This window comes from Callorhinus ursinus, unplaced genomic scaffold, assembly GCF_003265705.2.
Source record: "Callorhinus ursinus isolate GAN/ISIS: 27379988/994484 unplaced genomic scaffold, GSC_fseal_2.0 scaffold44, whole genome shotgun sequence".
In the NCBI taxonomy this organism is placed as follows: Eukaryota; Metazoa; Chordata; class Mammalia; order Carnivora; family Otariidae; genus Callorhinus; species Callorhinus ursinus.
The window spans coordinates 12,212,314-12,225,604 of record NW_027397106.1 but is presented as its reverse complement, the minus strand read 5'-3'; the positions used below and the strand labels follow the sequence as shown (position 1 = coordinate 12,225,604).

The following is a 13,291-nucleotide window of genomic DNA, read 5'->3' as shown; positions in this document are numbered from 1 at the left end:
TGCTTATGCCTCAGTCTAGACAATGAGCTCTTAACTGACCACTGTACTAGAAAAGTCTACTGATTAAAAAAAAAAAAAAGCTTTCAAGTAAAGAAAACAAAACAAAACCTGTGTTCAATTTCTGATTTAGAAAAATAGTTGCTAAGTGACCTTAGGTAAATTACTTAATGCTGGCCCTGAATTTCCTTATCTTTATTATAAAGTAAAATTATAATATCTACTAAAATTAACTGGAACTGTGATCCAAGAGACAGAAGACACAAAACAAATGCTTAAAGAAAGAGAGGAGATGGAGTGGCATACCAAACTGAAAATGCCAAGAGTTTGCTCTTTCAGGCATAACTTGGTCTGAGGGCTCAAATGATGCCACTAAATTTCAGTCTTTCTCCATCTTTTGGCTTTTATCTTTTCTTTGTTGGAACCCATCCTCAGGCTCTGTATGTTGTGGTAAGATAAAGCTTTGAGATGCTCTTGATCTACATTCTTGCCGTTTTAATTACAACAGGAAAGACAAGTGTTCTTTTCCCCAAAGTTTCAACAAGTCTTGAGACTAATTTTGATGGGCTTGAACTGGATCAAATACTGATCCCTACAACAATCCCTACAGTTAAGAAATAAAATACACTAATTTGCTACCATCTAGGTTACATGCCTACCCCTGGAACTGGAATTGGGCCTGAAAACCTATAGAACGGGAAAGAGAAAGATATAATTCTGCACAAGAAATTTAGGGTCATGCTTCCAAAAACAGAAAGTGAATGCTGGGTGGGCCAGAAATTCCTATACACTGTATAACCCTCTCATATTTTTGTAAAATTAAATGAAATATTATTTGTAAAACACTCATGAATAGCATTGATACATAAACACAATGGTCGATACATAAAAGTTTCTAATGCTGAACACAGTTCTTGGCATATAGCAGGTGCTAAGAAAATGTCAAGAGAATAAAATAAATAAATAAAAACTGAATTCGCTAGAGGAATTCTTAGAATGAGTAATTTATAGATAATTTTGCCTAATTTTCAGTTAACTCTAGTTAGTTACAATCTCTTGTTGGCAAAGACTGTAAGAAATTAAGTCACATCTATTGTTTTCACAGCTTTCTGAATGTATCCTACTGAATGTAATACAATCATACAAATATAAGAAATGTAGAAATACAAATACAATACAGATAGAAATATAGAAAAAGGAATTTTAGCCTATATCCCAACCCATTATAGCAGTTAGTTCATACAAATACAGAAAAGGCAATTTTAGCCTACACCCCAACCCACTATCGCAGTTAATTCACCCAACAAATGAATATGGGGCTTCACTTAAGTTTTCGGACTATGCTGGCTCTGGGAATGTAAACAAGAGGGCATGGCACTATCCTTAAGAGCTGTATTTCTTTGTTTAACACCTAAGGATTGTAGTATATAACAATAAACATAGCAAAGACCTTTTTATAGAATAGGAAAAAAAAAACAGACAATTTTAAAAAGTAAGCAACTTAGTAAAATACAGATTTCCTAATGAAAAAAAAAAAGAAAGAATAAGTGATAATAATCTTCAAGAAGTTAGTAAGCATCAGTAAAATTCTGATAGAGAATTTTAGGGGCCCTACATAAGAAAGAGGGATGGGGAGGGATACCACCTAGAAAGTATCATTTAAGCTGAGAACTCAAAAGGAGAAAGAACTTTACATGGAACTAGAGGGAGGAGCTGTTGAGAATTCAGGCTTGGCCTTTTAGCTAGAACTTGAATCCCAGCTCTGCCTCTCACTTGCCGCGTGAATTTGGGCAAGTTACTTAACCTCTCTATGCCTCGTTTTCTTCATCAGTAAAATGAAAATAATAGCAACTGTGTTAAAGACTGGTAAGACACTACTTTCATCCAAGCTCTCATTTCCTCTTGCAAAACTGGTAACATTCCCCACTAGCCTTCTTGACTCTTAACCCCTGCAGCTCACCCATTATGCTACCGCTAGAGCCATTTTTTCCTCACTGCAAATCAGACTGTTACTTCTTTTACAGTGACTCCTCTTTACTTTTTGCAAAATCCACATTACTTAGTATGGTGTGCCCATCCTTCCATGATATGGCCCTTGTCTACCTCTCCAGTTTTTTTTCCACCATGACCCCTCACCCACCCTAGTCTTAAACCCTTAGGTTCGTACACATTAACTATTTAAAACTCCTGTAACATACATGCTGTTTCCTATCTCTGTAACCCTTGTGTAGTCAGTGTTCTCAGCTTGGAAATTTGGTCTTGGTGAACACCAGGGTCAATTCTATTATCTCTTCAATGCACTTTTATTAGCTTTTTCCAGCAGGCCCCAACCTAGAGCAGACCACCATACCATATGTATTGGATTTCCAATTGCCTCACCCCATATAAATGATAGTAATGCTTTGTGGGTGTGGTATGGCAATGGGAATGATCTAATAAGGAAAGAGAAACTGGTAATACAAGAGAAAGGGAATAATTTAAAGAGAAAAGGTTTTGAAAAATAAAACCTTTTTAAAAAGGGGAGTGGTCTACAGAGCATGAGTGGAGACATTGGCCTTTGAGAGAGTTGGGCCTCTCCCTTTCATTGTAATAGAGGGACAGCCCACAGGATTGATACAGGTGAATTTAGGTTGATACACTGAGCAGAAGGAAGAAGCAGCAGTTTCTATTTCATGGCTTCTTTTTTCTTCATAAAGCATAAGGTAAGATACTACCTAAAAGTGAAGGGAGAGAAAACACTATAGCAGAATTGCGGAGAAAAGAGATATAAAATACCAGTCTGGGAGAGTGGAAGTTTGAGGTGATAATAATCTTCATCCAATGGGCTCTGAGGCAAGGTCATCAAATGAACGTGGATAGGTCCTATTGGAAATCTGAGATAAAGAGGAGCAACTTGACAACGGAAGTATAATGTGATTGTTGGACAGCACTGATGGTCCATTTGACATCTGTGGTAATGAATTTACAATGAAAGAGTCAGTTTGGTCAGCATGGTTGTGCATTTTCCTCCAGGGCCATGCAGCTGCTCAGGTGGGAACATAGGAAAGTAATATCTTGTTTTACCCATGATTGTCTTTTTGCTGGATGATACGGTGGAAGCAAAGAACCACAAGGGAGTTGTAGATTTTTATTAAAGATTATCATGGGTAACTGTGATTCCAAGCTGTTCAAAGAGAGAGGGGAGGGCATGAGGGAATTATTGAATGTGAAAAGTGAAAGAGCAAACATGCTAGAGTAGGAATAGTAATCTGTGCTGATCAGACAGTAGAGCACTGAAAATGGTATTTTAAAAGAAAAGCAACTATGGCAATAACAGTTCATGAATAGTCTTTTCTACACATTGTTTATGACATGTTAAACAATTTTGAGGGAGACCCCCCACCAAGAACTAACATATAAATCAGAAAATCCAGCCACAAGATGATGGTAGGTATTTAGCAATGCCATTAGTAAGCTAATAAATGATCATGTTCATGTCTGTTCAAAACTCAAAAGTCACCTGTGAATAATCCTGGATTTCAGGATTTCTACAAAGGTAAACCACATGATCCTAATACCTGAAAGCAACTGCAGTTTTCTCAAAAGATACAACAAAAAAATTACTGATATAAACGGAAGTTTTCCCCTAGTTTTACATGCCATTGGTCTTTGTTTTAGACAGAGCAGGACTGGGAGAGAGCCCATCAAAGAACAGCTTTCCATGCAGTTGGCATGATTCTCTAGTTGATGTGGTAGAACTAACTATGTAGTTGGAGTATCACTTCTCATCTACCTTGAATTTAAGCCTCCCATTTCTATTCGTTGTCCAGAATTGATGACATAGATTACCAATTACCGGCTTCATGAATCTACCCTCCCCTGATTAACAATACACACAAAATTAATATTTCTTTGTTAAGGTATAAAATCCATTCAGAATGAGTAATTTATGACTTCCTAAGATGACTCAAAGCCCACAATGAGAAGCAGACAACCTGGGCCTAGAAAAATGTGACTTCTTTATTTCCCAAAGAATCCCAGAGAGTTCCTAAGAGGAGAATATTGGGATATTAAAAGGTGCCTGCCTGCAAGATTGGTTCAATATCTGCAAATCAATCAATGTGATAAAATACATTCATAAAAGATAGAACAAGAACCATATGATCCCCTCAATAGATGCAGAAAAAGCATGTGACAAAGTACAGCATCCTTTCTTGATCAAAACTCTTCAGAGTATAGGATAGAGGGTACATACCTCAATATCATAAAAGCCATCTATGAAAAACCCACAGCGAATATCATTCTCAATGGGGAAAAACTGAGAGCTTTCCCCCTAAGGTCAGGAACACGGCAGGGATGTCCACTATCACCACTGCTATTCAACGTAGTATTAGAAGTCCTAGCCACAGCATTCAGACAACAAAAAGATAAAACACATCCAAATCGGCAAAGAAGAAGTCAAACTCTCACTCTTTGCAGATGATATGATATTTTATGTGGAAAACCGAAAAGACTCCACCCCAAAACTGCTAGAAGTCATACATGGATTCAGTAAAGTGGCAGGATAAAAAAATCAGTGCACAGAAATCAGTGGCATTCCTCTACACTAACAACAAGACAGAAGAAAGAGAAATTAAGGAGTTGATCCCATTTATAATTGCCTAGGAATAAATCTAGGAATTTAATCTAACCTAGGAATAAATAGATGCCTAGGAATAAATCTAACCAAAGAGGCAAAGAATCTGTACTCAGAAAACTATAAAATACCCATGAAAGAAATTGAGGAAGACACAAAGAAATGGAAAACGTTCCATGCTCATGGATTGAAGAAAAAATACTGTGAAGATGTCAATGCTACCTAGAGCAATCTACACATTTAATGCAATCCCTATCAAAATACCATCCACTTTTTTGAAAGAAATGGAACAAATAATCCTAAAATTTGTATGGAACCAAAAAAGACCCTGAATAGTCAGAGGAATGTTGAAAAAGGAAAGCAAAGCTGGTGGCATCACAATTCCGGACTTCAAGGTCTATTATAAAGCTGTCATCATCAAGACAGTATGGTACTGGCACAAAAACAGACACATAGATCAACGGAACAGAATGGAGAGCCCAAAAATGGACCCTCAACCCTATGGTCAACTAATCTTCGACAAAGCAGGAAAGAATGTCCAATGGAAAAAAGTCTCTTCAACAAATGGTTTTGGGAAAATTGGACAGCCACATGCAGAAGAATAAAACTGGGCCATTTCCTTACACCACACACAAAAATAGACTCAGAATGGTTGAAAGACCTAAATGTGAGACAGGAGTCCATCAAAACCCTAAAGGAGAACACAGGCAGCAACCTCTTCGACCTCAGCCACAGCAACTTCTTCCTAGAAACAGCACCAAAGGCCAGGGAAACAAGGGCAAAAATGAACTATTGGGACTTCATTGGGATAAAAAGCTTTTGCACAGCAAAAGAAACAGTCAACAAAGCCAAAAGACAACTGACAGAGTGGGAGAAGATATTTGCAAATGACATATCAGATAAAGGACTAGTATCCAAAATCTATAAAGAACTTATCAAACTCAACACCCAAAGACCAAATAATCCAATCAAGAAATGGGCAGAAGACCTTGAACAGACATTTCTGCAGAGACATCCAAATGGCCAACAGACACATGAAAAAGTGCTCAACATCGCTCGGCATCAGGGAAATCCAAATCAAAACCTCAATGAGATACCACCTCACACCAGTCAGAATGGCTAAAATTAACAAGTCAGGAAACGACAGATGTTGGCGGGGCTGCGGAGAAGGGGGAACCCTCCTACACTGTTGGTGGGAATACAGGCTGGTGCAGCCACTCTGGAAAACAGTATGGAGTTTCCTCAAAAAGTTGAAAATAGAGCTACCATACAACCCAGCAGTTGCACTACTGGGTATTTACCACAAAGATACAAATGTAGGGATCTGAAGGGGTACATGCACCCCAATGTTTATAGCAGCAATGTCCACAATAGCCAAACTATGGAAAGAGTCAAGATGTCCATCGACAGATGAATGGATAAAGAAGAGGTGGTGTATATACACAATGGAATATTATGCAGCCATCAAAAGGAATGAAATCGTGCCATTTGCAACAACGTGGATGGACCTAGAGGGTATTATGCTGAGCAAAATAAGTCAGTCAGAGAAAGACATGTATCATATGATCTCACTGATATAAGGAATTCTTAATCCCAGGAAACAAACTGAGGGTTGCTGGAGTGGTTGGGGGGTGGGCGGGAGGGGGTGGCTGGGTGATAGACATTGCGGAGGGTATGTGCTATGGTGAGCACTGTGAATTGTGCAAGACTGTTGAATCACAGACCTGTACCTCTGCAACAAATAATGCAATATATGTTAAGAAAAAAAAAAAAGAAGAAGATAGCAGGAGGGGAAGAATGAAGAGGGGTAAATCGGAGGAGGAGACGAACCATGAGACACTATGGACTCTGAGAAATAAACTGAGGGTTCTAGAGGGGAGGGGGGCTGGGGAATGGGTTAGCCTGGTGATGGGTATTTAAGAGGGCACGTATTGAATGGAGCACTGGGTGTTACACGCAAGCAATGATTCATGGAACACTACATCAAAAACTAATGATGTAATGTATGGTGATTAACATAACATAATAAAATTAAAAAAATAAATAAAAGCTGCCTGCATTTCACAACAATATCATTGAGAAAGAAAATGTAGTTGAGTAAGGACCTGAGGTTAAGGATGTTAGTGGAAAGATATGACCATCTGCTCTCGCTTTTACCCTACTGACTCTACAGAAACATGATTTAGTTAAATGGTGCAGCAGCTTCGTATGGGTGTTTGGAAATGGAGTGTGTGAGACTGATGTTGTCCTAGTGATGTGGGTATTCCAGGCTTTTGTTATTTATTTCTTACTAAGTATTATACCTGGTTTTCACTATTGAGGAGATAATGATATTGAAGCAATATTTTCATAGTAAACTCTCTAGCTTCCCTTAGCTGTAGGAGTTAAAGTTTTTATACTGCCCACTAATTCTTTTTTTTTTAGTAAATGTTTTGTTAGAACATGTCAGCATGGCATTCCACTAGTTACTAATCAACATTACAAAATGTAAGACAATGCTATATGATTAATACTAATCTTGTATAGTAGTACATTTGTTGTCTGATAAATATAAACCAGGAACACAAATAAAAGAAAAGGATGATATCAACACAAGAGACCCCCCCCAATCTCCCATGATTGTCAGTTGACAGTTGACATCAGTGACCATCCTGTCTGGCCCTGGGTTGTTTCAGTGGTACTGACTGCCTCTGAATTTTCTTTTCATGGCATGGGCCTCCGAGCTCTCTAGAGTTTGGAAACAATTTGCCTAAAAAGCCATTGTAGACATTTTCAAGCCTCAGTTCTTCCTCCAGCAACAGAGTCCTATCTAGAAAGCAAAAGTTTTTTCTTTTCTTCTTAAGTTCCCTGTACCTCCTTAGACCCAGTCATAAAATATATAAAAACTTCACAGTACTGTAGGGCAACTGATTTATGTATAGATCCCATTCTTTCTGTGACTGGAAGGATGTTTCACAGCAAGCTTTACTAACTAACCTTCTCCTCCACCCTCAATCTCCATGCAATTAGTTTCTCACAGGATTAGGCACTATGAGTTTATTTTTAAGGGGACTTTATACATGTTTCCAGAACATAGCATCTTAAAGCACATTTGAGCCAAACGAATGTAGTTTTACCAGGTATATGAAGCGATTCTTCCACTCCAGTCACAAATGTCTTAAGGATGGCTAGCAGTGCCATCGTGCGTGCTTGGCTTTGATTCGTATACACCTGTGAATTGTCTCTGTGGAGAAAATGTACAGAGGTAGCACTTCACTTTTATGTTTTTCATCAAACAGCTTCCTAGTGACAGAGGGAAAGGTATGAAAGTTGTTAGGGAAAACATTCTCTATTACCAGGAGGCTGTTTCTTCAGAAGTCAGAGGCTTGTGTGCTTTGTGAAAGGAATACTAAATTAAACCTGTACTAGAGACTTTTTTCAGATAATCAGGCTTTACAAAGCCACCTGTGCCTCATACAAACAAAATGCTCTACAGGTAGATGCTTAGAAGTTATTTTATCATAGAAGTAAAGGAACTTTGATTCTAAAATGTGTGCTTCTGTGTACTAATATGAAATATGCAGTGTCTGAAACATTCTCAACCAAAGAAAGAATGGCAAGTTCACACTTGTGACTGGTGTTGGATGGTTTGTGGGATCCAGGAAATCTCACTTGAGTCTCCCTCAGAGCCTGGGATCCTACCACCTCAAGTTTAGTCCTTTGAATTAAGGCTTTGTATTTTCAGTCTTCATTAATATGAACCAAACCCTAAGTGGGCAACACTTAAAATAATTATTAATCCAAGAAACATACTCTTAACTATAGAGAATGAACAGATGGCTACCCAAAGGGAGGTGGGGGGGAGGGATGGGTGTAATAGGCGATGGGGGTTAAGAGGGCACTTACCAGCATGAGCAGTGAGTACTGTATAGAAGTATTGAATCACTGTATTATCTGCCCGAAACTAATAGAATATTGTATGTTAACTATACTGGAAGTAAAATTATAAACTTAATAAAAAATAATTATTAATGATCTTTTTAAGAAATATTTATCACTTTTCTTTATATACTAAGAGCTACTTGTGAGAAAGTAGAAGGTAACATTAATTGCCCCATTTTTCCAGGGGATAGGTAAATAAGATGGCAAACCTGAAATTCCACCGGCTGCCTACACAGGCAGATCTCTAGCAACTCCAGACAGTTAGAAGGTAAATAGGAGGGTGTTGAGTGTCTTAAACGTGGGGTATGAAAAAACAAAGATGTTATAGGTAACTTTGAGACCTATTCTGCAGCTTTGCTTAGGTCTGCTAGGATGACAATATTGAAAAATTATGTTGACCTCAGGATCTTAGTCTTCTTTCCGTTGTGATTCTCGAGTTGATGCTTTGATTTGTGGTATTGAAGTCTTATGCCCTCTGTATCTTCATAGATTGGTTCCATTTTATTGCAGAATATTTTCAGTGTGCATCTCCTAAACAAGCACCAAAACCATGTTGCAGCCTTGAGAATGTCGAGAAAACACTTACAAAACAAGGCTCCCTCTGGAAATGTCTTCCCACAGCACAGGGACTTTCTCCCCTGCTATCAGAAGGACACTGAAAGTCAGTGCACAGCTTTGACTACAGCTCCTCATTTGTTTTAATTTAAAGGTCCCAATCTCAGTTCTTTACGGAGTGTTTAGGTTTCCTTTTAGGCCTCTTAGGAATCACAAGCTTCTCTACTCCTTAACCGTATTCTGCATTGCTGTAATTGAAGCTCTTTTGTTGCTGTAATTTCTTCCTAATGTTACAGCTTCCGTCAAGTATTTTTTTCCCTCTGGAGGCATTAATGATTGCTAGTTTTGAAAATACCCTTGCAGGGTATGTACTTTTTACTTCCGGTGCCAAATCACACCACTGTTTCCTATTCTTCCTCAAGGTGAAAGGACTTTCCACCTTTTTTTCTTTACTGTTTAGCATACACCATGCCCTTTTTAACCACTGTAGTGGAATTTAGAGTATCTTTGCCAACCAGTTACAAAGTCGTTCTTCATAGTTTCATGGAGTTCACCAACTTAAAGTACGTTATCTCAGGACAGAGGGTCTAAATTTTAATTTGCTATCAGCTACGAAATTACTGGTTGCTAGAGCTTATTATGATAGTCTACCCTTCTAAGGATTTACCTATGGTTTATAGCATGTCGTTAAAATAAATGGTTATTTTCCAACTACAAGGCCTGCCCTGAGATACAAAATTGAAAGGGAGGATCTTTCTTCAAATGCAACAGAGTGTACTGTAGAATATCCTCTTGTTTGAAGTTAAGCGAGTTTTTCTTTATTTAGTCCCAGTAACTATTTCTGATAATACACCATTAAATGGATGCTTATTATAATCAAACTTTATAATCTTCTTTTCATTCACATACACACATGCATACACACACACACACACACACACAAAACCTATCTCCCATTAAAGAGGAAAGACTGCTTAATTATTGTTTTTACAGAAAGTTATGAACATCAGGAAAGATCTGAAATAGAAGCAGCCAGCCATTAGCCTGGATTTACTGAGTGCCCAGTGGGCACTATGCCTATAGTTCTAGGACCTGGAGAAAGAGCTTTAAGCAAGGCAGACAAATTTGCAACTCCTACAGAGCCCGAGTTCCAGAAACTTAATCCAGACTTCTCTTCCCCTTTAAATTTACTTTGTTTTATCTTATCTGATATTTACCAAAGGACCTTATATTCTTCATCCATTCGGAGCAGGCTCTCCATGATGAAAACACCAATTTATCTTTTAGTGCTTGGAATTATGCGATTTATCCTTAAGTCATCTGTTTCTGAGAGTAGTACAAGTCTATTTCATTATATAAAAATGAAATACACTGAAATTTATTATTATTTTACTGAACATAAATCAGGAAATAGATTCAATATACATTATCTAAGGACTGACATTTCAAGCCCCTTAGCCATGTGTTTCAGTAAATGTGTTTCCATGTTCATTTACTGCCTCATTTTGAATCATTGCCTGTTGATGTCTCTCCCTACAGCCTGGATGAACCATTTCATTCTAAGGGTGAGAGCTTCTACAAAATAATAGAAAAGCTTGGCCTGAGCTACACAAAACACTTGCTGATTATCATATTGTATAGAACTCAAAAGAAGGATTGATACAGGGCCCAGTGTAGTCTTTTTTAATTTGAACTTTGTTTTGTTTTATTAAAATACAAATAAAATCACAGTAACTCCCAGTATTTTTATGAACATTTTTCTACTTACTTTGACAGTCTCAAATATCTTACTGATTGATGCATATTTTATACTTTATTGTATAATTTTTAAGCTTTAAGTTTATGCTTTGATACAAAAGAATTGCATTTTTCCACCTGTACAATGAAAATTGGAAACATTGGCTTGAGGATACAGAAATACATTGAAGGTACATTCGGATGATTTTGGTAATGTAAGTTAATTTCAAATGTTGGGCAGTAATTATGAAATCCTCCCAGGGCGACCCCGAGAATATCAGTGAGTTCTCCGTTCTGCTGTGGGATTTCTTTCTGAGATAAATGTCGTTCTCTGTGTGTTTTTCTCTCAGGAGGTCGAGCTGTGTCGTGTTAGTAGTCAAGAGAAGCTGGGCCTGACGGTCTGTTACAGAACGGATGATGAAGAAGACACAGGCATTTATGTCAGCGAGGTAAGAAATGCCAAGGAGGGGAGGTAGGGGGAGGGAGACTGCGAGGAATGGAGTCAAATGACTCAGACGAGAAAATCCTTGGGAGGCCTGAATGTGAAGAATTGGCCATGTTCCAGTACTTGTCACTTTCAATTAAGAAAGTAAATTATGTTGCCCAAGTAATGTAATTATTATCAGCTTGTTTAATGGGGACGCTTTCACCACAGAATCCCAGTAAGGAAAACTGCAAAAATGGGAACATTGCCTAAATTTGAATAAATTCCCCTAAGTATGCAGAAATCAAACGAAGTTTCTGATGAGCAAACATTTGTCCTTCCATTCCTTTTATTAGTGCTGTTAACAAGAGCACTGACTAATTGTTTTACATCTAATATCACAAATATTACACATTTTACTCTGCTGGCAGGATTGATACATTTGAATATCCAAGGAATGTATCTATGAGTTTGTTTTATTCAACCCCTATAATCACTCTCAGAAAGTTAGGTACCTAAATGTGAAACACTCTTCTTAGTGTTAATTACTTTGAAAAAAATGTGAAGCAAAATTTATTATTATAGGTGATTTTTTAAGACTGGCCAAAGAATCATTTTGTGAGAAGTAGTAAGGTATAATTTATTTTAATTATATGTACATATGACTGAAAATTATGTATATATACATATATGCAAGCACATATGTACATAGATGTATGTCTATTGCCTAACTCCTCCTATATATATCTCTACACACACACATATATGTGTGTGTGAAACCATGTATATGTATATGTATATGTGTGAAAAGAAGTTAGACAAACTAGATACTAATTGATGTCCCATGCTGTTCTTCTTGGCCATGATCTTTAACATCATTACCTAACTCACTGAGCTTCAGCTTCCTTGACTAGAAACTTGGTACAACAATGTTTATCTCATTGCTTTTACAGAGGTGTTTAGAATATGGAAAAAATAATGTAATTAATGCACTTAGAAAATTGCCCAGCTCTATATGGTGATTAACATAACATAAAAAAAAAGATCTACGTTTAAAAAAAAAAGAAAAAATTACCCAGCTCTATAAATGTAAACGTTATTCTTTATCACTCTACCGAAGATTTTACTGACTGGATCTTGCAATGGAAAAATCTCCAGAGAATGTTTGACTTAGACACCTCTTTTGAATGGACAGCTATGGTAATCCCTGCAATTATGGTGAGGAAATAGTCGCAGAATTGTCTTTTGTAATAGGCACAGAGGTACAAATGTCAAAGTTTGGCATTAGTTTGATTACGGTTCTGTAGGCAAACTTTTAGATTGTGAACAGCTTCTCAATAGGATACAAATGATTAATCATACCTCCCTTCCTTCTACTAAGTCTCTATTTACCATTTAAATATGCCAGCTTTGGAGCTTAACTTTCCAGGGACAATAAATAAGCCACAGGAACCGAACATATGTACTTGAAAGGAATATTTTCCTTATACTTCTTACATGTAATTAAAGTGTCTTTTGTTCTTGATTGATCACTTAAAATTCACTTATTAGGTGGCACCACCTAATAAGAAAGTAATACCTAACATCTGGATAGGATGGATCAACCTCATGCTACACTTGAAATACTTTGCTTAAATTAAAGCTTTGATGGAGTAAGCTCAAATAAATGGCTTTGAGCCATCATTCAAAATATGATAGACAGATTTACCCCCAGTGAACTGTAAGTCATCACTCAAGTTTGACCCATTAAAATGTTGGTAAACTCCCAATAAAGGCTTAAATAGCTATTTATTCTGAAATAATTTGTAGTTAATACACTTCACCCTATAATGTAGAGCCTAGTAATAATCTACATGGATAGGATTTTTTTTCATTTTTCAAGCAACATCGATTATAAATCTCTTTCTAAGTTAATGTGCTCATGAGACAGAATTTCTTTAATAAGTATGGACTTACAGTATAGCTCTCAGCTTTTCTAAAACAGCTAAACCAGGATTTAAAGATCACCCTAGTAGAAAGCAAATGGAAGTTAAAAAAAAAAA

General features: G+C 37.2%; 1 protein-coding gene across 1 annotated transcript in view; it reads left to right on the top strand.

The window, feature by feature from the left end:
* PDZRN4 (PDZ domain containing ring finger 4) overlaps positions 1 to 13,291 on the top strand; it is a 351,877-nt gene that overhangs the window by 318,508 nt on the left and 20,078 nt on the right. The window contains exon 6 of the mRNA XM_025883067.2: positions 11,176 to 11,274. Coding sequence (XP_025738852.1) covers positions 11,176 to 11,274 — 99 coding nt within the window. The remainder of the gene's footprint in view (positions 1 to 11,175; positions 11,275 to 13,291) is intronic.